The sequence below is a fragment of the Tiliqua scincoides genome, chromosome 3, assembly GCF_035046505.1.
Source record: "Tiliqua scincoides isolate rTilSci1 chromosome 3, rTilSci1.hap2, whole genome shotgun sequence".
NCBI classification, from domain to species: Eukaryota; Metazoa; Chordata; class Lepidosauria; order Squamata; family Scincidae; genus Tiliqua; species Tiliqua scincoides.
The window spans coordinates 147163942-147191174 of NC_089823.1; the positions used below are offsets into that span (position 1 = coordinate 147163942).

General features: G+C 44.9%; 1 protein-coding gene across 3 annotated transcripts in view; it reads right to left on the reverse strand.

Moving 5' to 3' along the window:
- ANK3 (ankyrin 3) overlaps positions 1-27233 on the reverse strand; it is a 435851-nt gene that overhangs the window by 93843 nt on the left and 314775 nt on the right. For 2 of the 3 annotated variants that reach the window (XM_066618756.1, XM_066618758.1), the window contains 5 exons: positions 14865-14963; positions 14644-14742; positions 12744-12836; positions 9477-9549; positions 9222-9284 (listed from right to left, as the gene is read on the reverse strand). In XM_066618756.1, the coding sequence (XP_066474853.1) occupies positions 9222-9284; positions 9477-9549; positions 12744-12836; positions 14644-14742; positions 14865-14963 (427 nt within the window). The remainder of the gene's footprint in view (positions 1-9221; positions 9285-9476; positions 9550-12743; positions 12837-14643; positions 14743-14864; positions 14964-27233) is intronic. The other variant, XM_066618757.1, reaches the window with a different exon arrangement.

The window sequence follows — 27233 nt, forward strand, 5'->3', positions numbered from 1 at the left end:
CATGGTGCTGCCTGCGACACTGACCACTCCCTGGTGTGCAGCAGAGTGAAACTGCAAACAAAGCGACTGTATCACACGAAAAAGGAAGGAAGACCTCGCATTGATACCAGCAAGACCCGGGATCAGAGAAAAGTGGAGGAATTTGCACAAGCGCTTGAGGAATCTCTTCCAGGCCCGGCCGACGCAAATGCATCCAACAGATGGGAACATTTCAAGAATACCGTTTACAACACCGCCTTGTCCATATTCGGCAAGAAGACCAACAAGGCGGCAGACTGGTTTGAAGCCCACTCTGAGGAGTTGACACCAGTCATTGAGGAAAAGAGGAGAGCTCAAGCAGCATACAAGGTCTGTCCCAGTGAGCGCAACCTGCAGGTCCTCCGAACTGCTCGCAGCAAAGTCCAACAGACTGCCAGGAGATGTGCTAACGACTACTGGCTCCAGCTCTGTTCCGAGATACAGATAGCAGCTGACACGGGCAACATCAAGGGGATGTATGATGGTATCAAGCAGGCCCTAGGTCCAACACAGAAGAAAATTGCCCCTCTGAAGTCTGCCACAGGCGAGGTCATCCAGGATCGGGCGCAGCAGATGGAACGCTGGGTGCAGCACTACTCTGAGCTATATTCCAGAGAAAATGTAGTCACCGAAGAAGCACTGAACAACATTGAGTGCCTGCCTGTGCTGGAAGAGCTTGACAGTGAACCAACCCTAGAAGAACTTCACGTGGCCCTGGACTCCCTTGCCTTTGGCAAGGCACCTGGAAAAGACAGCATCCCTGCTGAAGTCCTAAAATGCTGCAAAGAGATCATCGTCACTGAGCTGCATGAAATCCTCTGTCTCTGCTGGAGAGAAGGTGGAGTACCTCAAGACATGAGGGATGCAAACATCATCACGCTGTACAAGAACAAAGGTGACAGGGGTGACTGCAACAACTACCGCGGCATCTCTCTCCTTAGCGTTGTAGGAAAGCTGTTTGCCCGAGTTGTACTAAAGAGGCTCCAGGTACTTGCAGAGAGCGTCTATCCAGAATCGCAGTGTGGATTCCGAGCCAACAGGTCCACCACTGATATGGTATTCTCCCTTAGACAACTGCAGGAGAAATGCAGGGAACAACGACAGCCACTCTTTATAGCCTTCATAGATCTCACAAAGGCTTTCGACCTGGTCAGCAGAGACGGCCTCTTCAAGATTCTCCCCAAGATTGGATGTCCACCCAGGCTCCTCAGCATCATCAGATCCTTCCACAAGGACATGAAGGGCACTGTTGTCTTCGATGGCTCCACATCAGACCCTTTTGACATCCGAAGCGGAGTGAAGCAGGGCTGTGTTCTTGCACCAACCTTGTTTGGGATTTTCTTCGCTGTCCTGCTGAAGCAGGCCTTTGGAACTGCAACAGAAGGCATCTATCTCCGGACCAGATCAGACGGAAAGCTCTTCAACCTCTCCAGACTGAGAGCAAAATCCAAAGTCCAGCTGAAATGTCTGCGTGACTTCCTCTTTGCCGACGATGCAGCTGTCACTACCCACTCTGCCAAAGATCTCCAGCAGCTCATGGATCGTTTTAGCAAGGCCTGCCAAGATTTTGGACTGACAATCAGCCTGAAGAAAACACAGGTCATGGTTCAGGATGTGGACTCACCTCCCTGCATTACAATCTCTGAGCATGAACTGGAGGTTGTCCATGACTTTGTGTACCTTGGCTCAACGATCTCCGACACTCATTCTCTCGATGCCGAGCTAAACAGGCGCATCGGTAAAGCAGCTACCACGTTTTCCAGACTCACAAAGAGAGTCTGGTCCAACAAGAAGCTGACGGAACATACCAAGATCCAGGTCTACAGAGCTTGCGTCCTGAGTACACTTCTGTACTGCAGCGAGTCATGGACTCTTCGCCCACAACAGGAGAGGAAACTGAGCGCTTTCCACATGCGCTGCCTCCGACGCATCCTCGGCATCACCTGGCAGGACAAAGTTCCAAACAACACAGTCCTGGAACGTGCTGGAATCCCTAGCATGTATTCACTGCTGAAACAGAGACGCCTGCGTTGGCTTGGTCATGTCGTGAGAATGGATGATGGCCGGATCCCAAAGGATCTCCTCTATGGAGAACTCGTGCAAGGAAAGCGCCCTACAGGTAGACCACAGCTGCGATACAAGGACATCTGCAAGAGGGATCTGAAGGCCTTAGGGATGGACCTCAACAAGTGGGAAACCCTGGCCTCTGAGCGGCCCGCTTGGAGGCAGGCTGTGCAGCATGGCCTTTCCCAGTTTGAAGAGACACTTTGCCAACAGTCTGAGGCTAAGAGGCAAAGAAGGAAGGCCCATAGCCAGGGAGACAGACCAGGGACAGACTGCACTTGCTCCCGGTGTGGAAGGGATTGTCACTCCCGGATTGGCCTTTTCAGCCACACTAGACGCTGTGCCAGAACCACCTTTCAGAGCGCGATACCATAGTCTTTCGAGACTGAAGGTTGCCAATACAATTGGCTATGTGATCATGATAAGGATACAAGTATAAGTGACATGTGTATCTTTGCTGCATGAGCTTCAGAGGATAGGTAAAGTTACTCCTGGTGAAATTTTCCTCAGAAAAGTGCTGTCTGGTAATTGTTATCTAGTGCAATGGTTCCCAAACTCTTTAGAGACAGAACCCTCTTTTTAAAAAGACAATCTTTCTGGACCGACCTAGGGCCGGAAGTGATGTCACTAAGCAGAAAGCGATGTCATTAAGCTGGCAGTGACCAGAAATAAGCACTTTGTTCTCACCTAGGAATTCATTAACTGCAAATAACAGAAGAGAAAATATGCAAATCTTGCTCTACATCTGTGTTTGGGTATGCACTTGTGCACCTTCCTCTATTCCCTGGTTCCTCCTAGCAACTTTTCCTTGGCTCTCCCTTTCATTGCAGGTGATTGGGTCCTTGCCTGTGCCCCAGACCTGCTCCACAGTGCAGCTTCCCAAGTAGTCCCACCACCAACACCATGCTAGTCTGCTCTAAACCAGATGGATGTTCCTGGCAAATCCAGATCTATGTTACAGGCAAAGCCACAGATATGAAGAAGTGCAGGTCCTCCCAGAAGCAGCTGCCTTGGAGGCAGCTAATGCTGGAAACAAATCTCCTTCATGGACAAGCAATCATGGGAGTGAAAAAGTAGTGGCTGGGGGAAGAAAAGGTGCACAACTTTCCAAGCTGACTGAAGGAAGAAACACAAAACTCCAGAGACACTGAGTGGCTGAGGGGAAGGAGGGACCCGATTTGTTGCTGCCTCTGGTGCTTTTTTCAGGGGGGAAGTGGGGTGGGAAGAAGGAGAGGGTGACGCATCCTGTATCTGTTTCTGTGGTGCGCTTGTGAGGCTTTTGGGCCAAGGTACAAGATCGAAAGCTAAACTGTATCAGAGGCAGTGAAGGAAGAATATAAAACAGGACTGGGGGGAGAGGACAAGCATTACAATAACAAGTGTTGCTGCGGAGACTCTTCCATGTGCCTGACCATCTCTTCCTTTCCCTCCCACCCCAACCCTGCTGCCACCTTCTTGGCCGCTGATGATGCCTGCGCTGGAATCGCTATAGAGGAGGCAACTGCAAACCACTCCACTCCTGCTGAGCTCTGCAAGTGCCACGCACAGCAGGCGCCAAACTTAGCAAGCTCCCACAGGCCTAAACAGTGTTGCTCAGCTCTCTCTCAGACCATCCTCCAGGCTTGTCAGAACCCTCTATTTTTGGTGCCTATCTCAAGTACATGACAATAGAGTTTAGCTTTAGTTCCCTCCACAGGTCAGGAAGCCACAGAGCTCTGCTGAGGCTGGGGTTGAGAAGGATGAAAGTGAGAAAGGAGGAGGCACTGGATGGAGGGGCAGTGATTCGTGTCATCTGGGTTCCCTCAGAACTGCCTGTGGCTTCTCACCCCTGCTCCTTCCCCCCACAAATGGTCTTTCCAGCCCCTTGGAGGCGGGCTCCTTTTCTACCAATTCCACTCATGGTATTGTTATTGGTGCCATCTTTCTTTGTTTTTGCTCCCACCAATCTCAGCCTCATTTTCCTACACTTCTCTTTAATCCTTTGGCTGGGGCAAGCCACATGGTTTTGTTTCTACAACACACGGTGCCATTACCAATGATTATAAATTCACAGCTCAGTCCTAACTAGGACTAGGTTGCCATTTATGACAGCGGAACACAATTCTGCTGTCATAAATTGCTATATGGTGGTGTGTGCCGCCAACGACCAATGTGTCATGGTCTACTGCCACAACTGGCAGAAATACCAGAAGGTAAACTGGTGGCTAGGGGTGAGCAGAATGGGTCAGAGAGGGGGAAGATCTCAGTGGCATTAGTATGTGCTGGATTCTAACCCTGTTCCCTCTCCTTTATTGTCCTCAGACTTGCTTGAGCAAAAGAGCTGGCACAGATTCGAGGAGGTTCATTGGGACAGTGGGAACTTGTCCCAGGATAAGGGAAAATGTTCCCTTAACTTGAGAAGATCTTCACAACTGCCCCCGCCCCCGCAGGATACAGCATGTGCTCCATTGGTGCGGCTGCATCAGCAGGGAGGGACTGGGCCCTTAGAAAAACTCTCCCTCTCATACACTCATTCTACTTCATTACAGTAATTTTCAACAGAAGCTGTGAAACTGATACCAGGGTTCCTGAAGCCTTGCACATGAGAAATATGGGACAAAACGGTAGCCAATCATTTGAAAAAAAATACTAGAGAAAACAAGTTCTCAAATGAACCTCATTTCAAGTTGCTCTCTGTCTTCCCACACCAGATAGTGCGTTTCAGGACCCAATCCTATCCATCTTTTCAGTGCCAATGCAGCCATGCCAAGAGGGTGTGTGCTGCATCCTGCAGTGGGGAGGCAGTCATGGAGACCTCCTCATGGTAGGGGAACATTTGTTCCCTTACCTCGAGGCTGCATTGTAGCTTCATCAGCTCTGGAATGTTGAATAGAATTGGGCCCTCAGCCAAGTAATTAATGCTTAGTGTAAGTAAGACAATGGAATAAAACATGAAGAATTATACACAACTCTCTCCTCAAAAATTACAGCCACTTGTTCTTAAAAATACTTCAATTAAGAGAAGCCCTCGTGAAGCTGACAACATCATAGGTTTTAGCTACATTCTTGTAACAAACGGGAGGGGGCCTTTTGGTGACCAATAGCCTTCCTAAGTACATGTAGTCACACGTGCAATAGAAGTATGAAGACCATGGTCAGCCCAAGTCCCCCTGGTTCCTGAAGCAGCATACCAAATGCTGCACCTTAATACCCAGTGATGTGACAGCCTCTGCTCTCCCTCCCTAGACTGGAAAAGATGGGGATGGAGATCCTATAGGCTGCAGATTGGTTTCCAACACTCTAGCCAACCACTCTTATCTCCTCTACACTTCCACTCTGTACCCTCTTCCTTTTCCAATCCAGAGAGTGGGACGAGGAGAAGCAGTGGAAAGAGAAAAGCTGGAGATGGGTGCCACCAGCTAATCTGTGGCCTGAGGCAATCACCCTTACTGAGACTTATTTTAAACAAAGATGCAACACAGCTGGATCTCACTCTAAAAAGGAGGAGTGATTGGCAGGAGTTAAAGAATGTAAACAAACCATTTTCCCCAAGCAATTATTTGTCAAGAGCATTTCCTGTTTTCTGAAATGCAAAGAATTCTCAGTGCTTGCAGCTCAATTATTCATTAATATGAAAATAACGAAGTGCAGAAACTCTGAAGAAGGAGGCGCTAAGATCAACTGAGCTTTTTCTAGAGTGAATAGTATGTTGTTGGTGTTAGAAGTATGTCCCAGGAGACATGCTCTTAATGTTAACAACATACTAGGCCCTCTGTAAAATTTTAGAAATTATGCAAACCCTAGTGCATGTATATAATTACAGATTTCAAACAGAGATGGAGGGCAGTGGAGGGAGGAGTCTGAGAAAGCTTTAAATATATCTGGGATATATTCAGGATTAAACTGTAAACAAGCAGTGTATTTTGAGAACATTTGCTGAGAACACTTTTAATTATACAGGCATGCCCTGTATCTACAGGGGATCCATTTCAGGAACCCTCCCATGGATATGGAAACTGTGGATACAGTTTGGGGGGAAGGGTGCCTGCAATGTCCTGCTCCCTGTTAACTTTTGATCTAGTTTTGTCAAGCATTCAGGCTGCTGGTAGCCTGCTCAAGGCACACGATAAGCTTGAATGCTTACAGCTACCTGTTAAAGCAAGAAACACTTTGCCGGTAAGCTTTTAAACAATGCTAACAGGCATGCAGGGGTGCGCCCCACCAATTTGTGGACAGTTGAAGCAACGGATATAGGCTCCACGGACATGGGGGCCCATCTGTACTTTATAAGAAGGAAAGAAATGTTGTCAATAAAAATAAAGCATTTTCTCTCTTTCTTTAAGCAAACAGATATACGCTTTTTGTGTGCCTACCTAGTACATAGGCCCCACTGTATTGTTAGTAGTAGTTACCAATCAGTGTATTTAACCGATGAGTTGGATTGAGACATAGATGATCGAGAGCAATAATCTTATATGGTTTGACCTTTCACCATTCTGAAATGGCACCCATGCTCTAGATCAGGGAGGTCCAACTTCTGGCAGCCGGGGGGTGGAGTGCAAAACCCTGGCATGACTCCCTGACTGCTCAGACATGGAAGTAATTCCACCAATTACTCCTGGGTTCTGAACCCACACTGAAGTTACTTAGCAGGCTCAGTCAGAAGGTGGTGGTGGTAGGTGTGGCAGGGCTTTCCATTCTCCTTGCCCCACTCTTCCTGCTCCTCCCTCTCCATAGGAGAAGCTGGAATGGTGTGGCAGGAAGACCAAAAATCCACTGAAGCAGGAGGAGGAGGTGAGGGGGGCTGCAGCAGAGTTTTTGGGGGCTGCAGGACATGTGTTGGATCATGCTGCTTTTAGATGATCTATGTGTTAATTCACAATGGGAAAAAAGTCAAGGGCTAATAAAGAGGTATTGCAGGAGAGGCTATGGTAAAATTTCAGATCATGGAAGAAGCAACGTACCCATCTATTCTTGAGGATGTTGACCAACAGCATCTAGTCATGGACCTCTCATTATCAAATTACGATGAGGTCAAAGTATAGTTAGATATGGACTACCTAATCCTTCAGGGTTTCAGAAGACCTGAGAGGTACCAAACTAAAGTTTACAGTAAGTCCTGATGAGAATACAACCTATCTATGTTTCAGTCCAAAATAACTGGGACCGCCGAATATCGGTGACCATTTTTCTATGAAAATCCCTCTAGCTATCTGTGCTTAAAGCTTATACTTTTTATATCAAAGTTGCTTACTGTCACTTAATCCACTCTTACCACTGCTTCTAAAGGAAGAATGACTGTTCCTTGAAACCTTGCCAGTATGGAGAAAGAAAAAGAAAGCCATCCAAAATATTAAGAAGGGAAGAATTTATGATTCTCAGGTCTGTTTTAGTTTCCGGATCAATGAATTCAGGGCAGAACTCCACCAAGTATGCAAATAACCATTTAGTTAACTCTGCAGGACATAATTTTTGCAAACACAATGGAAGGATTTCTAATTACTTGTCAGTACAATTTATTTTCTTGGTCTGAAGGCCACTCTCTCAAAGTCAACTCTCAGTTCATCAACCAAAAAGAAAAAAGAAAAGAAAATCAAAAACATTCTCCAGACTGGACAAACCAATTTCTACGTCTACCACTCTGCAGGTATGTGCTACCCATAGTACATTCTAGCAGTCAAACTGCCTATTAAGCAAGGACCTCTAAGTCTACTGTCAGGTACAGGTTTTCTAAAAAAAAGTATACAGAAAAGGTCAACTGCATAACTGCACAGTTGTAACAATACAGTACATAGTTGTGTGTTTTTTAAAAAATAATCAATGAAAGCTCTTTTGTTTGGGGTCAAATATTACCAGCATTTAAATTAGTATTTAAATTAGTAGTTCCAGTACCTGCTATACATTTGAGACCAGATATTAAAACCGTACTGCTGGGTGCTTTCCAGATGTATTCCTGGTTGATAGGCATCTCCCCCTTTCCTTCAGCAATATTTTCATATGCACCACATTCATCAGTTTAATTAAAATGATCATAAACTCTTTATTTTACAAAAAGCAGCAGTTACATAAGAAAATACCCCAAGAAGGTTAATTGTGTTTGATTAAAACAGTAAAGAAAGAAATCTGGACAAAATCAAGGGGTTATCCTCAGTAATTGCAGTAATTATGAAAAGTATAATGTGCATGAAGGCACAATTATTACTAAGAGAATTAATAAGGAAGGTTAGTGAAAGAGAAGTCAGCCGCATATACACAACCATGTACCACTGGTGCTTTTCATTGTAAGTCAGCAATCTCAATGTACTGTAGTTATTTCAGTGGGTGGAACAAAAAAAATAAGTACAACGATCTGCCTGAAATATATTGCCACAGCTTCTTGGTAGTACATATGCTTTGCATGCAGAAAGTAAGCCCTTGCATCTGTCCGGTTAAAAGTATCACAGGCTGCAGGTCTGGGGAAACCGTCTGCCAGAGAACATGAAAAATTGTTGTCAAAAAAAAAACAAAAAAAACCCTGGATTTGACAGAACAATCCAGGCAGCTCCTGATATCCTTACTGCCAATACGCTTCCTGATATAGTAGACTGGGCTGCTATTACTGAAATCCTAGCTCTTCAAGGTAGATTGCCAGGACCAAATACCAAGAAAACTCCTATACATTTCAATGTTGATAGAAAAGAGAATTTTACTGGATGCAGCTTCTTCCTTTACTATCAAAAGGAAGCTGCACTGATTGAAATTCTTTTTCTGCACAACGCTGAAAATGCAAGCCCCTTTCAGAACATGGACCAGACAAAGCTACTCCAGCATAAGAGAATTTCAAGTGCTTATCTTCCCTCTTATCGAGAAATAGCATAACTCCTATGACACTCTTTCAAAAGTGTTGTGGCAATAGAGCATTTGCAACTCAAGCTCAGATGTAATCCCAGCATCCTCTAGAATGCAGCAGTAAGTGCCTTTTCAATAGGTGTAACCAGGCCATACACACACACACCCTTCTGCCACAAATGGCTGAGGCAATGCTATTGGGTTTTCACCTGGAACCTAACAGTTCCCTAAATGGTAGTGTATATGCAAGCTTTGATTTATCAAGTTAGGACAGAAAATGAAAACGTTGAAGGGTAGCTCCCACTGCAATTCAAAACAAAATACAGAAATACCTTCTTCAATTTCTGAAATATATTCACCATCACTGAGCATTTCAGGGGCATTCGCTTTACGAACTGCACGATTTAAGCGAACAAAATGTTAAGTCAATTAAAATAGAAAACTACTTGATTTCAGCAAAACAATTTAATGTCACAATTTTAACCAAAAAAATACATCAAAGTTTATCAAATGTATAATTGTTATGTTTCGCATGAATGCAAGTTGCTGCGAACATTAAAAATAAACAAACCCTTCATTATACGTACCTTCATCATCGGACATATCCAAAACTTCATTCATCGTTTCTGGTACATTCATTTTATGCTTTTCTGTGACAGTCTATTTAAGACAAAAAACATCATTCTAGACTAAAACCAGCAGTACTTTTAATAAAAAAATAACTAATATTAATATAAATATTTTCTTTTTCCAAATGCTCACAGTACTTTAAATATATGTCGTCTCAGAAGTACTTACACTAAAGCAATATCAAAAACAGCAATCCCTTCCTATGCTATCTGGAGGTCCTCAAATGTTAAGAGGAACTCAAAGGTCCATGTCCACCAGAGGGTCTACCGGGGGGGGGGTTGCTCCCTGAACCCTCAATAGTGGCAGTGGTAGTGCCCAATACACTGTCAGGAACTGGACCTGGGACACTAGGAGGACCCAGGGCAGAATTTTATCCAGGGCCCGCAGCAACCTAGTACCAGTACTGAAGGGCATGCAGAGGCCAATTGCATGAAAAGTTTTGAATAAATGAAAAGTACTGCTGATTGAAGTGAGTGCTGTTAGAGAAATATGCTTTCCTCACCAAAACATGGGTGACAGAAATCAATTCTAGAAGCATTGTTGTGAAGAGTTTCTCTCATATTAGTTAAAATATTTATCATTTTCAGTTTGAAGTTTTACGCTAAAACACCAGCTGCCACATGTTAGATAAACTGACCCTTTTGCCTATGCTAACTGTATTTTGATACAAATGGGTAGGTAACATGCAGCCCACATAACTTTTCTATGGGTCTCATAGACTCTTTGGCAACTATGTAGATTGCCACCTGGCCACTCCTGTGATGGAAAACCAAGTTCTATGACTCTTGAGTTAGACTGTCTGCAAGTAGGATGCCAGTACTCCTCCCCTAATTTCTTGATGGCTGCCAAGTGTGGTATTGGTTCACATTTCTCCAGTCTAACGTAGCAAATAATGAAATACCATCCGTCCTCATGAGGTGTTTTCGCTGTGGCCATAGCCTTACTGACCTGATTTGGAACTGGTCCAAAATACCCACAAGCAAAAAGAAAAAACCTATCGTCTGGGTGGCCTCTACAATTTAAGCTTACAGAGTTGTTCCCACAGGTGTTTGCATTATCAAATTAAGAAATTTCATGTGTGGTAGACCGATGCCTTTTTTGTGCTTGTTTTTTTGCTTGTTCAAAAACAAACCAATAATATAAATGATAATTCTTTCAACCTCTTGGAAAAATAAATGTATGGCCCTATCCCATCTAACACTAGCTCTGGTGGAATGTGCATTCTGCTGGTACAGGCTGCTGCACAGCAGCTTTAAAGCACTTTGTGGCAGCACAAAGGCTGGAGCCTTCCTGTGCACAGTGGTGACACTGGCAGGCCCACTGGATCCGGTAAGCCTGGTGCGTGGGGTGGAGTGGGCAGGAGAGGGCAGGGACGAATGGAACAGGGCAGGGGGCGAGGGATGGGTGTTTCAGGCCTGGAAGGGGGTGGGTTTGGCAGTGGCAGCACCTGCCTGCCTAATCAAACCCCCTTCCTGGACACAATCCACCTACATGGGTCAACACAGACTTGCACCAGCTATATGGATGGTGCAGGCCTGAGCTGACCCATAGAGGCTGCTGGGACTTAACCCAGGGTAAGAAGATAAATGTCCTTTTACCCTGAGGAGATCTCCAGGAGTCAAAACTTCCCTGTGCAACGCACCAGAGGCTGCGCTGATGCCACTGCATGGCGTTTTAGGTAGGTCTGGGCTGTTAGGCTCTCAAGTGCACCAGATTTTGCAGATCTACTTCAAGCAAATTCTAGCTCTGAAAATTATGGAAGTCTTTTTTTTGTTTTTGTTTTTTTACACAGCTGATCCCTGGATACAGATTTTCAAGTCCTTGTAATATGATGATGAGCCTTGATACTCTTTAGATGTTACAGCAACACTATGGAAGTTTCTGTTCTATGACTTTGTTCAATCTTGAACCGGGTTGATGGCTGGGTGGAAAGAACCTACATCCACGAAGGGACTGGAAAGAAGAATGGGAAGAGAAGAGAGGGGCACAAGGCCACAAACTGCAAGTGAGGAAGGATGAAGTTCACATATTGATTGGGAATAATGAGCCGTACCCCCAAATCCTAACCAACTTTCCAGCACTGGCATAGCTGTGCCAATGGGATGTGTGCAGCATCCTGCAGCTGGGTAGCGCTCACAGAGGCCACCTCAAATGTTTGTTCCCTTAGCTCGGAGCTGCATTGGCCTAATGTCAGTGCTGGAAAGTGGGTTAAGATTGCACCCATGTGCTTCAAATTATTCTCAAATTATTCTTACCGTATGTAGTACTTACCTTGGGGGGCTTTTCAATTTCATAGTTGCTCTTCAAAATACATAGTCATGAGGACCCTTTGAAACCCCCTTTTTTGCTTTTAATCCTACACTTTCCTTATGTCATGGCCTATGGCAGTGGTTCTCAAACTGGGGTGTCGCAATGCCCCAGCCTGAGAGCCCTGGTCTCTGCCCCTTTAAGGGGCAGAAAAAGGGAAAGGTAGTGACACAATCCCCAAGATCACACCACTGCAGGGGGGCTTTTTTCTAACACATCTTACCTCCTGCCAGGGTCCAGGGGGTGCGGGAAGCCCCACACAGCGCTCTGCAGAGCTCCCCGCAGCTTGTAAAAAGTGAAAATAGTGATTGCAACCTACTTTTGGTTTTGCAATTGCAAAACTGGAAGTGGGTCATGCTAGCTATTTTCATTTTTCACCCCCTGGATCCCAGCAGGAGGTAAGATGTGTTAGAAGAAAGCCCCTGTTCCCACAGTGACAGGAGACTGGGGATCGCATAACTGCCTTTTCCCCCACCCCCTTTTCCCCCACCGGTGCAAAGACTTATCTCAGGAGGTTTACTACTGTGACGTTTGTGAATCCCTGGTCTATGGCCGGTACAAACAAAAATGTATATTTACAAATTAGTCTCAAACCAGAAATTGTGCTAAATACCCAAGGTGCAGATGTTATCTAAATCAGAGGTGGACAACTTACTCAGCATTGAAAAGCTCGCTGGAAAGTTCTGCTGTTTCCAGTTCAAACTTATTTCTATTAACAATGATTTGGAGAAAAATCATATTTTTTTAAAAAAATGAACAGAGAGGTTTTCAGAACTGCAACAAGCCCTCCACAAAAGTAATTTTAAAGATTTACAGTCCAGCCTTGTTTCAAGTTGAGAAACACTTCATATTCCGATTGTATTAAATAAGATACATCTCTGATCAAAAAAATATAGTACATTCACAGCTATACTTACAATTGTTATTGTCTCTTCTGTCACTACCTTGAGTGTGTCAACCACTGAAATGTAGCCAAGACGTTTGGCAATGGCAAGGGCAGTGTTCCCATTCTAAACAATGGAGAAGTCAATCAAAATGGATTAATGTTAACAGGCTCTAAGTAGATAGCTGGATGAGAGCTAGAAGTACAGATTATTAAATTTTTATTTTTCTTTAAAGATTTGTACTCAACATTTTTTTTTGCAATTCAAGGCAACTCACAAGGCTTAACATTTCCCCTAAACCAGTACATAAACCCATTGTATGCAGTTGGCACTGGGGAGCTTATGTGAAGTAAATGGAAAATGCCTTGCTTGCCCCAAAGCTATGAGAGTTCAATCCTATGCATTTCTAATCAGAAGTAGGTCCCATTATAGTCAATGGGGTTTACTCCCAGGAAAGTGTGGATAGGATTGTATCCTGAATCCATTGCCCAATCTTACTCAAAGTGCGTACACAGGTTCCTAGGGCAAGCCATGCTTAATCTGTAACTATTATGTACAAAAGCTCAGAACTTTGGTGACAATCCCAAACTTCAGAAACAAAACTTCAGAAACAATCACAATGTTGGGGATACTCAGGGTACCACTTTTAATATGATGCCATACAAAAAGAAGTGGGGCTAACATCATTTTCAAGAGGTCCAATTTTCCAATTGGTTCAAGAGCTCCTTAAAGTATTCAGGAAGTCCCTGAGGTCCACTCTATGCTGCAAATGTATTAGTTTTATAGCATTTTAATCATGGCTTCTGCCAAAGAATTGTGGAAATTGTAGTTTGGCGAGATGGCTAAAAATGCTCCCTTACAGAACTACAATTCTCATGCTTCTCTTAGAAGGGACAATAATTGTTAAATGAGTTTAGGTTTGTAGTGTAGGTATGCCCCTAGTTTCACTAAACAATACTTTTACATCACAAGAATACATCTAGGAGAACAGCAGCTTCTCTATGTGGAAATTGCATTTACCAGGGCTAAACCAGTATGCAGCAAACATCATGCATATTTCTAAACATGTAGTATACATGTATCATGGCCTATCAGCAGGGTTACCAGATACAAAGGGGGACAGAATGCCTATACCTTTAACCTTTGTATAGAAGAGGGAATTGTGGCAGGCGCAGCTCAGCATGGAAGGGTTTCAAAAGCAGCACCTGCCAAAATTCCCACTACTATACAATGGTTAAAGGTATAGGCACTCAGTCCCCCTTTGTATCTGACACATGACCCCATGTTTGCATGATCCAAGTGTTCAGGAATGCCTCTCACACAGTAGATGTTTGCTGCAAGGAATACTACTGTAATGTCAACATAGCTGTGGTAAAACTGACTGGCACATAAAGAGTGAAACACCTCTAAAGCTGCAATCCTGTACACATTTTCCTGGGACTAAGCCCCACTGAACATAATGGAATTTACTTCTTAGTAGACATGCACAGGATTGTGCTGTAAACAAGGGAAATGGAGGAAGGCATTATGCAAAATTTTGTGGCTTAACAAGCCTATAGGAGAAAGGGAGGAACACTGCTGCTTATAATTTGAGCATAAGTGAAGTGACTCAGAATAAGAGTGGGACAGAGCTAAAGGTTTCTTTATCCAAATACAAGGGGAACTAGGAACAGCTGTGCTAAGCAGGACACAGTGGGAAGGTTACTCTTTGGAGAAAGCTTCATGTTTTCCTTTAGGAGTGTCACTGTTGTAAGCACACATACATGGTTGTTGGCTTCTGTGATACAGTCCTGTGTATGCTGAACACATGTGAACATAGGTGGGCTGTGCCCACTGGATACCTACAAAACCAAAGTGGTTACCACAGAAGGAGAGGATGAAAAGGCTGGAAAAGTAGCTGCCAAGAGTAACATTTCTCTTGCATCTTTCTTACCACAGTGAGCTCGTTGGGTGATGCGCCGTTCTGGAGCAAAACATTGATTATGTGGGTGTGTCCCTGTTGAGCCGCTTGGTGCAGGGGGGTGTAGCCATTCTAAAAGGCATTAAGAAAAGGAAAGAAGGCATTTCAAAGGGGGCTGCTTTTTCACTCCACAAAGTAAAGGAAAAAAATGAAAGAATAGAAGGGAGGTGTGTGTGAGAAAAGTAGAGTCTCACCTTTGTTTTGGCATTCACTTTTGCAAATTGCTGGAGGAGGAAATTAACTATCTTTATGTTTCCGTAGTGGCAGCCAACATGTAATGGAGTGTATCCCATCTGGAATTAAACATACGTAAAAGAAACAAAATGTATATAGAAAAATTAAAACAGGTTTGGAAAGGTTACTTGATGCATTTATTGGCAACAGACAGCCTCGCAATCCAGCTCTCATTTTGTTTGGGAGAAAAAAAAAATTTAGCCATGACTAGTTGCACAAACACATGGGCATTTGAATGCACAGCTCACTGAAAACAACACAGTGAGGACAGACAGCGAACACACGCTGAAGCACATGCCCACAGTTTCTAATACCACAAATGACATACACATGGAAACCTCCTTAGGTGCAGAGATATCTTCAGAGCCCCATCCTGGCTGTTACACATCACTGGGATTTGAACAGTCTTCTTGACTATGATGTGGTTAATTACCCTCTGACTGAAATGGATGGACAAGATTGCAGTTATACTTAACATGCAAATGCATGTAATGAAGCCTCCAAGTCTTACTGTTTTTTAAAATGAAAAACACCTTTAGCAGGCAGGGATTTGGAGCAGAGAGTAGGGGAGGCAAAGAAGGTACTTAACATTCTCTGACAGCTACCTTTTACTCAATACCCCCTCAACTGATGTTTGTAAGGTAATATAAGGACAGGACAAAAGAGCTTGGAGGGTGATTTTGAGTGGAACAAAAGGTACTGAGGAGTAGGTTAAGCCATTTCTGCCCAACATTGCATATACGAAACAGGGATCAAATACATACACCTGTGGGATGGGCAGAAATGGGCTAATTTTCTCTGCGAAAATGTTGCAGCCTCCAGAGGCTGTTTTCATCTTTTTAAAAATCTGTCAAAGCTTCAATGTGGATGCCTGCATGCAGTTCGCCTCTTACATTGGTGTTACTAGGTAGCTAAAGCAGACCTGGCAACTCTAAGGTCAACTATGGGAATGGACTGAGAAACAGGAAAGGCAAGAAACAATCAGTGGACTCCAGTAACCAGGAGAGCATCGATGAAAGTGCCACTTAAGGAGTCTGATGTGTGATGGCTGATGCCACAGTAATCAAGTGATGAACATGTATATGTGAACTATCCCTCAGGCTCCTGCTCCTTTGCTGGGGGCACAAGGCAAACCCCTGCACTGGACAGCCTATGCCACCCCTGGATGGTGCACTGGGTGCTTCCTCTGCCACATTTACTGTCAGAATTCAGGGTAAGCCTGGCCAGGTAGGCTCTTGATGGGCATAGATCAGTGGTTCTCAAACTTTTCTGGCCCATGGCTCCCCATTACAACTCACCTCAGTTACCCCCAAAATGGGGGTGAAGGTGTTATAATTATACACTCGAAACAAAAAAAACAGCTGCCAGCACTCTGAGGCTGCAAACCTAACCACACTTACCTGTGGGTAAGCCCCACTGAACAAAATAGGACTTACTTCTGAGTAGACCTGGTTAGAATTGTGCCCTGAGTTTGTTAGCAGCACATCTGGAGGGTTTTGGAAAGGGAGAGGGGGAAGTGATGAATTTGCTGGGGGAGGGGAAGACTTGGTTTTGTGTGTATCTGCTAATTGCAAACTGATGCAAACTGAGACCCAGAGACTGTTTGGCTGCAATCCTAACCTCACTTTCCTGGGAGTAAGTCTCATTGAACACAATAGGGCTTACTTCTGAGTAGATCTAGTTAGGACTGTGCCTTTTGTCTTACAATAGCAGCCAACATGGGAAGTACGCCCCCCCCCCCCAAAGGAAGCAGGAGGAAAAAGGGGGGATGGCTGAAAAGGAATGGGTATTTTTATTTTTTAATCAATTTTTGGAGACAAAACCATGAAGAGTGGCTTTTTTTTTCCTTTTTGAAAGGGGAGGAAACTTCAAAAAGTTTGAAGGAACTTTGAAGGCAGAGTCAGATGCAAATACCATGCCTATTCCCCCAGGCAAGATGGAGGAATGCAGGCTGTGGCATTTGGACCCCCCCCCCCTTAGGCTGGGCTCCCTCCTTCCCAAGTGGAGGAAAGCACTTTGCTGCCTTTACTTACTCTTCTCTTCCCTCCCAGTTTGAAGCCTGCCAGGAGCTTGCCCTGTGCTGATGAGATACAGCACCTCCGCTGCTGCCCAGCCAGCCTTCTCTCCCACCACCATGTTTCACAGCCCTTCCAGCCTCATGCTGCCCCACCCACCTCATTCACAGCTGCAGCAAGTCAGCAGGCAGCACCTGCAGCTGAGCAGAGCAGCTATAGCTACCTCTCTCCCCCAGATGCCTCATGATGCCCCTGGAGGCTAGTCATGCCTCCCTGGGGAGCCGGGGCACACAGATTGAATACCTCAGGCATAGACCCTCAGCCCGTGATCAGCCTGACCTGGCTGATACCTGATGTTTGGGCTGGTGGGTACACATCTCTATTCTCTGTTTCTTCTCATAGAAAACAGAACTCAGCTTTTCTGGCAGCAGCAGCTGGCTAAGCTGACCAGTCCAGGTTGCGTAGGAGGGACTTTTGCAAGCAATAAAGCTGTTGCCAGACAGCCTGGACACTACAGGTCAAATTCTGCTCTTGGCACTGTGTGGGTGGGTCTATTAAAAGCAGCACATCAGCATAAGGCTAGTGGGCATACAGATCCCTAGAAAGAGAGGAGGATTATGTTTGTTATGTCTACACATACAACTAAATGCATGGAAGGAGAAGCTACTGGTTAGCCAGATGCTGGTACTGAACCTAATTAGGGTTACACTGGAAATGATCTTGTTTTCCTCCTTTTAGTATTCTGGATACCTGTTCACAAGGATAATTACACAGGCCAACACACTTTTTGCTTCCTTAAAATGTTACACCAATTCCTGGGTATATTTGGGGTACCGATTCCAAAAATGTTATCTGTTTTGCCCTATCACATCTAGTTTTGGAGATACAGTATAGCCTCTTTAGTGAATGGTTCAAGCAGCTTCCTCATGAGGAAGCCTACACCATGGCTTCCTCATGAGGAAGCTGCATGAACCATTCACTAATGAGGCTATACTATATCTCCAAAACTAGATGTGATAGGGCAAAACGGATGCCATTTTTGGAATTGGCACCCCAAATTCATATCGAACCACCATAAAGTTTGGGAAAAACTTTTCTGACCCTCAATTTTGTAGGCCTGTGTTATTAATCTGGAACCCTGTGAAGAAAAAAGCAGTTGGGGAGAAGCAATTTTGATTTAAAAACCAGACTATAGGGCAGCCATTTTCAACCTTTTTTATCTCATGGCATACTGACAAGGCACTAAAATTGTCAAGGCACACCAACAGTTTTTTTGACAATTGACAAGGCACACTGCACTGGTGGTGGTGGTGGTGGGGGGCTCACATCTCCTACTTGCCTTATTAATCAGTGAACCTCCACCAAACTCCCATGGCACACCTGTGGACCATTTGTGGCACACTAGTGTGAAATTGCACAGGTTAAATATAGCTGCTGTAGGGAAAGGGTTAAGTATGCCTTCCCTCCCACGATTTCTCCAATCAAAAGTGTAGCTCCCCCATTGCTGCTTTTCAGTTCAATACAGAGAAAAAGAACAACAAAGTTAGGAGGCTGTTCACTGGCCTTTCATATCATGCTGTTTATTAGTGATGGTAGGCAATTCTGATATGACTTATGTTAGCTGTAGTGGGGGCAAGAGATGACGTAAATGAGAATCATTCCTCCCAAGTGTAACTAACAATGAACATAACAGAAATGCCCACTAATGCTGCAGTACCAGTGAAAAAGCATCAGCTACTTTAAGCAAGTCCAAAATGCCTGATTTGCACAGAAAATTCCATGCAGCTTTCTCCTTTCTAGCAGTTAACTATGAAAAAGTCTCTCTTTAGTAATTACATTCTGCTTCTTAAGACACAGAATAAAATACTATGGAGAAAAAGTCAGTTAAAAAGAGGCTGATTTTATGGTTTTGTTTACAATGGTTTTATTTGTCTACGTTAAAACATGCCTATAAAGATCATGGCAAGGGTGGCAGTTTGGCAGAGGCACATCTACTGCACATTGTTTGGGATTCTTTGCTCTTCTTCATACCCTGTTCATCTAAAAAAGACTGAAGCTGCTACCTTCTGTATGCCTCTGTTTCTTTATATAGCTGTTAATTGCCTTGGAGTAGAGTTTGTTCTGGTATCATCAGAAGCTTTAAAGGTGACAGGTACCAGCAGATTATCCTCAAAGCCATTATCTCTTCTTGCCTCATCAGCCTGCATTAAGATAACATCTGTTCTTTAAGTAACCTGCTATGTTAGATGAGTCAAGCTGGGAATGTATGAAGGGGAAAGTTCACAGGAGGGTCAAAAGTAATTTGATATTTTCCTAAGCAGAAGTGCATCAAATACAACAAAACTCGAAGACCTCTCAATCATGCATTTCTGTATGTGCAGACATGTTTATTAATGGCACCTTGCACCTTCAGGCATTTCTGTGTTAAAATTAAGTATTGGGAGACTTAAGACAGACAAAAGAAAATATTTTTTTATGCAGCATGTAGTTAATCTGTGGAATTCCTTGCCACAGGATGTGGTGATGGTATCTTCCCTGGATGCCTTTAAAAGGGGATTGAACACATTTCTGGAGGAAAAGTCAATCACAGGTTACAAGCCATGATGGGTATGTACAACCTCCTGATTTTAAAAGTAGGCTACCTCAGAATGCCAGATGAAAGGGAGGGCGCCAGGATGCAGCTCTCCTGTTGTCTTGTGTGCTCCCTGGGACATCTGGTGGACAGGAAGCAAGACTAGATGGGCCTTTGGCCTGATCCAGCAGGGCTCTTCTTCTGTCTTGGATAATACTAATTGTATTGCCCTTTATTGCGACTTACTAATCATCCTTACATGAAAATATAGAAGTCAGTACATAACCATACTTACCTGGCTCAAACTTTGCAGAACCTATTCAGAACCTAGCTGATCCCACCCTGAGGGCTGATTCACACATGCATGTCAATACTCATCATGCAGTTAATGTTTAATGACTAACAGCTGAACATGTGAAGTGATGCCACTAAAGAGAAATGTTTCTGAGGTGAGGGGAAATTCTTTGGGTGGGTTGTTCTATGATGGCTCATTCACATCTGCAAATCAGTTCATTTAAACCTGGAAATATAGAAATCAACAGCTGCCTTGACAATGAGAGAGAAAGTTAAATATCTCTACTTCTTTGTGTTATGTTTGGAAACTGTAAGAATAGCTCAGATGTTTTGTAGACTCTTCAGTACTGCTGGGATCCAGCACTGCCTTTTGCTGAAGACAAGCTACTGAGCTGTATCCACATCACCAATAAAACTTTCATTCAGTAAAGTTTCATTCTTTGGGGGACAGCCCAAGACATTTTCCTGCCCTGAGCAGTTGTGCAGTGCAATCTGAGGTGCCAACCAATAGCTCTTGAAATGCTGTGGAAGAGACTGTGGAACAGTTCACATAGCACACATGGCCATGCATGGTTCAAGAGGTGCAGTATACACAGCAGTCACAGGAACATTGTAAGGTGCCCTAAAAATAACACTGCCTCCTGTAACTGCCTGGGTTGCTCAGACTGCTTCTGAATAAGCAAGTTGACAAAAACAGGGCTGGACCAAGATGTCCTGACACCTGAGGCGGCATGCTAAATGCCGCCCCTTTACCTGATAGTGTGCCAGTTTCTGCTCCTCTCACTGGCCAGTGTTCTAGCTTTCTACATTTCCTCTGCCTCTCAGTCCCCCTCTTCCTTTGCCAATCCAGGGAATGGAAGAAGGAGCAGATGAGGCAAGCAGGTGGGTGCCACCTCCCCAAACTGCTGTCTGTGGTGACCACTTCCGTTGGCCTCATGGGTGGCCTGGTCCTGGTCAGAAGCAAAATGTCACCATTAAACGAGGCATGGCTTGCTTAAAGTTGAATTAATTTCAGTTCAGCATTTCTCCATTTCAACACCCAATGAGAATTCATGGTGCTATAGGAATCGATGCGTATCATGCTGTGATATCACGTATTCATCACATTTATATCTCACCCTTCCTCCAAAGAACCCTGGGAGTGTAAATGAGGATTATTTTGTTTTTATCTTATCCAGCTTTCTAGCACCAATGAAGCTTCAATAAAGCCCTGAGGTACCTTGAGGAGGCCTCCATGACTCCCCCCACCAGTACAGCATGCAGCATGCACCCCATTGGCATGGCTACATCCATGTTGGAAAACTGAAGAGGATTGGGCCCTCGGTGAGGTAGGTAGCTCAGGCTAAGACAGGGTGACTGGCCCCAGGCCATCCGGTGAGCTTCAAGGTTGTGTGAGAATTTAAACTTAGGCCATCCATTCCCAATATTCAGTTAACCAAACCACACTGTCTCTTGTTTGCAGTGTTTGTAGTTACTCTTCATACTAATAATGCCAAGGAATATACAGGTGCTGCTAAGCTGACTGTGATGAGCTGTGTGTGCGAGTGTGTGTGTGTGTGTGTGTGTGTGTGTGTGTGTGTGTGTGTGGTTATCTGTTCCATGTGCTTGTAGCAGATTAAGGTGAGACATATAAAAAAAATTAATAATAAAGGCACATCTTGCAAATAGAAAATGTCAAGATTTAATGGTGATTGTGAGCTAAACCACCTAACCACTGCTAGCGAACCTGCCATTTAGATCCAAGAGATTGGGGGGGGGGGTAGTGTACTAATGAGAATACGAATAATACTGCCTGACCTCTGGGGGAAAGCTCCCATTTGTCCATGAGATGGGAAACAGTGAGGATGGAGTGCCTTTCTAAGCCAAGAGAGTTGTTCCACCTCCCCATGAAGGCTATGGATATATAGAAGTGATTTCAAAAATGGGCAACGGGCCCTTGGCAGCTGCCCAACAATGTTGTCCTTTGGTTCCACTTCTGGCAGACACACCAGAATTAGCTGCTTCCAAAGGAGGCACACCCAGAATAGTGACTCACACAAATACAGGGGGTGGGAGGGTGCACTTTAAAATGGGTGATTCTTCTTCATGCACATTCTCAACATCAATTGGGGGTATAAGGATGTATGTCTAATTTTAACCAACAAGAAATGGTGCCTTTTCAGAAACACTAGCTTAGAGCATGGTTTTATCTATCACAATGAAAGGTAGTTGGGGGGCTCTCTGGAGGGCAACCAGCTGACAGCATACCTCCATGTCTCCCCTCCAGGGGCTCACAAAACCTCTCTCAGAGCAAAATGGACACCTGTCAACACTGTAGCAAGGCAATGACTTCTCATTCTGAACGGTAACCTTTCTGCTACAGGCAGACTGAACTGACAGTGGGCAACCCTGCAAGGCTCATTCTTAAGTTTCCAGTTGCTCCCAGTCACATCACATCATGCTTTATCCGAAACCATGTCCTGCACAATGAAAAACAGTTATCAGGAAGACAGAGGCTGATGGGATATGACAACACAGTCTGCTCCTTGCTTGTCATGGAATGAAGCTCCTCTGTGTTTAAAAGCAGAAGTTAACCAGACTGGAGACCAGTATCCACAATTGCTATGTGATAAAAAGCTCAGGCTGCTTGCCCAGGTAGAACTAAGGGTGCAATCCTAACCCCTTATGTCAGAGCTTTCCAGCACTGGCATAGCGGTGCCAGTGATGTGTGTGCTGCATCCAGCAGTTGGGTGTCACTCACGGAGGCCTCTTCAAAGTAAGAGAATGTTTGTTTCCTTACTGCAGAGCTGCACTGCCCTTATGTCAGTGCTGGAAAGCACTAACGTAAAGGGTTAGGATTGTGCCCTAAGGAGGCTATCCTTTGATTACCATCCAGGCTACGCACTTCAGTGCCAAATTGCTTTCCATTTGGCAGGCACCCCCATTTATACTCATTTCTTGACTTTCTTAATGCAGATGTGGCTCTTGTGAAGATCTTGGGGAAGGTGCCAGCTGGCAGATGCTCTCCTGATACAGCCAAACAAGAGTGGGTAGCAGTTTGGACAATTTTTTCACATCTTCCTGAACATAGCAGTCAAGATATTTTTAACAACTGAAAGTGACTCAACAGGCAACTGACTGTCATATGGCACCACACCTTAAGTCCACATTCCCTACTGAACTAAGTTTAAATATATGCAACCAGAGCAGTGTGCTTCTTCTGTTTTCTCCTGACTCCATTCTCCTCTATTGTCCCGCACAGCAATATCTATACTGTGTAGATAGATAGACCCTTCAGGGACAGGAAACTGCACTCTATAGAGTGCCATGTACATTGATGGCTGTATACTACTATAGTATAAATGCACATACAGTATATGTGCATAGTTCAAGCTATATAACTACATAAGCTTAGGATGCTTATGTATTATGCTATTTGGGTGACTAACCCAGTATTTGCTGATGTAAGTTGCTTGAAATGTAACTGGCTTAGTTCTAAATTAGAATGTATACCAAGACAATCCAGACTTCTTTTTTTTTTAACATTTAGTTTTTAATCCCCTGGGAATAATTTGATCATATTTCATCTTCCCAGTTTAAGGACAGCTTCCTGGGTCACAAACAACAGCTGGGGAACATTAAAACTTAGAGCCCAATCCTATCCTATCCTTCCCCACCCCACCCCACCCTCTGCGGCTGCTGCAGCCATGCTGAAAAGGCACAAACAGTATCCAGTGGGGGGGGGGGGTAGGCAGAAAGAGAGGCTTTGGAGGGGAAAGGGGATTTAAATCCCCTTGCCCAACTGTAAGCCCCCCTCCTTCTGCTTCTGCAGTGGATCTCTTGAGACCTGCACCAGCTCTTTAGCTGGAGCAAGTTCAAGGAGAGAAAGGGGTTGGGGAGCACATCAAGGCTGGTCAGCACGCAGCAGCCTAGCTCATTGAAGTTCCAAGTCTTTGGAAATTAGGCTCTATGTGACCATAGAGCTTGATCTTTCAGCTCAACACTGGGCTGAAAATGGATATATCCAGGCAGAAATTCAACTGGTGAAGTTTGTTAGAAATACATCGGATGAATGCCTGCCTGATGCTTCCTTATAATACACAGTTCCTCCCCTAAATACCACCTACTACTATAGTAAATGTCCAGGCTCAGTTTCAGAGAAGAATGTCAAACGTTTGAAAACCCCACTTCAAAGGAGAGGCAGGTTTCCTAAGTTGCAAGTTGGCAACTCTAATCACGTGTTCCCATGGAAGTCTGGTTATGATAGGACTCTCTGGCACATACAGATGTGGTTCCAGTAAAAGAGAACTCCTTCCACATTCATAGTTGTAGCTACAACCTAACCCAAACAAACAGGTCAAAACTCTATGGGAAAACAGAAGACCAGTGTCACACAAAAAGCATGCCATTAAACAGCTCTAGGTGTTGCAGCAATGCCTCCTACTCTGAGCAGGAATGATCTAGCTGAGCCAATTGAGATATTTTTCTCTCCTGTATGCCAGGTTTCTCCTTAAGCTATTCTTGCTGCTGCTGTCAGACACTGACGTTCAAGTATGATAACTAAACAAGCAGTCAGGGTGTCACCTGGGCTCTAATTAGGCTGCAGGATCTTCTGGTTTCCGAGACAATAAACCTGAAAGCTACTTTTCTTCTGCGTATTTCACTGAGCACACATGACACAAAAAAGAACTGAGGGAACTATGGGAATGGTGGCAGGGGTCTGTGCCTTTGTCAGCTCCATATAGTGGAGGAAGCTTGATCAGATAAGCTCCTTTTCTATGAAGGATCTTCACAGAAGCAACCAGGAGAGGGAAACAATTATTGCATCAGAGCTTGTGCCAGGTTGGCTGCCCTGGGCACCTTGGCTGCTCCCAGATGCCCACCGGGTACTCCCTCTGCCACCGGTACTATGGTTTCCAAGGAATGGCCTGACCAGGTGGGCGGTCTGGCAGGTAAAGGCCTTCAGTGAGTGCCCAATCTGGCCAGCCCCTGATGCCACCCTTGCAGAGCTTTGGTGCACTCGTTGATGTATACATTCAGTTCCTAGTTCTGTTAAAAATGGCATTCATGGAACGTACAACACTAAAATGACAACAGAACTACTCTCAATATTAGGACAACAAAACAATTAAAATCTTAGGAATGCAATCAGATAAAACAATCCACAAACCAGAATTATATACATCATAATTGAACTAAACTAAGGCTGTAATCCTATCCACCCTTGTGTGGGAGTAAGCCCCACTGGACCCAATGAGACTAACTTCTGAGTATACAGTCATGCATAGGCTTGGGCTCCAAGGAATATGTTCCAAAGGCCTTTATTCTATGACTTGCTGAAAGGGCAACAATGTACACAATGATCCAATGAACACAGCTTGAAAAAACTCTGGAGAAGGAAGATCCCACCTACAAGCTGACAAGGAAAATGTATTGAGTCTTGCGGAAAGTTAAATTGAATCACATGTGCATGTTTACTCATGAGTAGGTGACCATTCCTCAGCTCTTATTGAAGGCCAGGCAAAGGGGGCCACAAGGACACTAGAACGGTTCCAACCTGATGAACATGGAATTCAACAAACGTTCTGGAAGGAGCCCCCCCATAGTAAAAAGGATAAAAACAGAAGCTTGAGCAGCTGACAAAGTGACTAGGATGCACTCACCAGTCCCTGCAGCAGCCATCCTGGGGTGTGGGGAGCCCTGCGTGAGAATCTGAAGGGCTCCCCAGCTTATTAGAAGTGAAAATGGACCAGGACAGCTGCTGCAGGGACTGGTGAGAGCATCCCAGTCCCTCCAGCCCCGTAAGTGACGCGATCCCCAGGATCGCCTCCTCCCTGCCTCCACTCCTTAAGGGAAAAGAGGCCAGGGCCTTCAGGCTGGGGTGCCCCAGTTTGAAAACCACTGCAGTACAGGGTGGCCCCCATATCCACAGATCCCATATGCATGGTTTCAGAACCACAGGTCAGATCTGCAGGGCCCCCTGCACGCCCCCTCCAGAGGCAAGGGAAGCTCTGCTCTCCTCGTCTCCAGAAGTTTTTCTGAGCTCCACAGAAGTTGAGTTCATCTGCATGTCCCTTGGAGGGATTCCCTGGGCCTCATAATGCCTTATAAGGCATGAAAACATCACTTCAATTTTCTGAAGGGAAACGGATTCAGTTTTTTGGCTGAATGCCATTCTATGCCCCTAGAATAGACGCCACAGGCAGACGTATATAACTTCTATGGGACTCAGAAGACTGCTGTCTCCAGAAGGCGGGTGGCTTCCCCAGGTATCTGCAGTTTCAGTTAACCATGGGATGTTCTGGAATGGAACCCCCATGGATACTGGGGCATGCCTGTATTGTTTTGAAAAAGTGGGTTCCAATGTTAAAGGTTTGGGAACCACTGCACTAACAGCTTTTGTATGGTTGTGTTCCACTGTAATGGAAAATCAGAAGATCATCAGGTGGATGATGTGGTGTTGACAGTGATCCCATGTTTTGACAGCTGTTTGACAGCTCTGGGAAGGGCAGGGCTGGCTCCACAGCTGTAATCAATCAAGGCCAATGGAGACTCTGATGGACACCTGAGCTTCATTTGACCTTGATGAGACTTTGAATGGACTGAAGAGATGGCTCAGCTGAGCCTAACTTGGACTTCTCACAGCTGAGCTGGATTTGGACTTAACAAGGGGCTGCAGGATAAAAGGCAGCTTCAGAAGGAGCAAAGGGCTGGTCAAGCAGGACGCTGACCCAGCCGGAAGCCGGACGCTGACCAAGAGGGCTACCTGACCCAGACCTACAGGAAGAGAGGACTGCCAGGACCCTGCTGGAGGAGACACACTGCTGGAGAGGAGGAACTCTACTGCAGAAGACTGGACTGTGTTTTGGAGACGGATTGGACTTGGAGGCTTCAGACGTTACCCCCGGAGTTAAGTGGAGTTTTGGGGAGGGAAAGCCTCTGGACAAGGGGACTTGCAGGGAGTGGCTGTGTTTGTAGCAATAAATTCTTGTTATTTGCTATAGATAAGGAGTTCTGTGTTCATTCCATTGCACACTGCAGCTGTGCTTCTTGGAAAAGGAGGGTGTTAATTAGCCAAAAAGCGGGCATTAAAAGGGAGTTGGGATATTTGGACGGGACAAATTGCCGTGGTCGGCAGGAGTCGAGAATTTGGCAGAACAAATTGGTACCAGGAGTGGGGTTCGAAGCCTGAGGCAATTAATACTACAGGGCACAGGTGTGTGCAAAGGAATGAACTCCTTTTTTGTCTGGGATATGGAGCCCCTAGTAAAGGACATGTACATTTCTGCTGTGTTTTTAAATGCATGGAGTGTGCTGGGAATGATATGGACATTAATAATGGCACTTGTCCATATCTGGAAGGTTGGTAAGTTTGTGTTCTCCTATTTGAGAAAACTCTGGGTGCCAGGTGGGGATTGTTCGGCAGAGATGCAGTATCTAAAACGGGAATTGCATAGGCTGAATGGGTT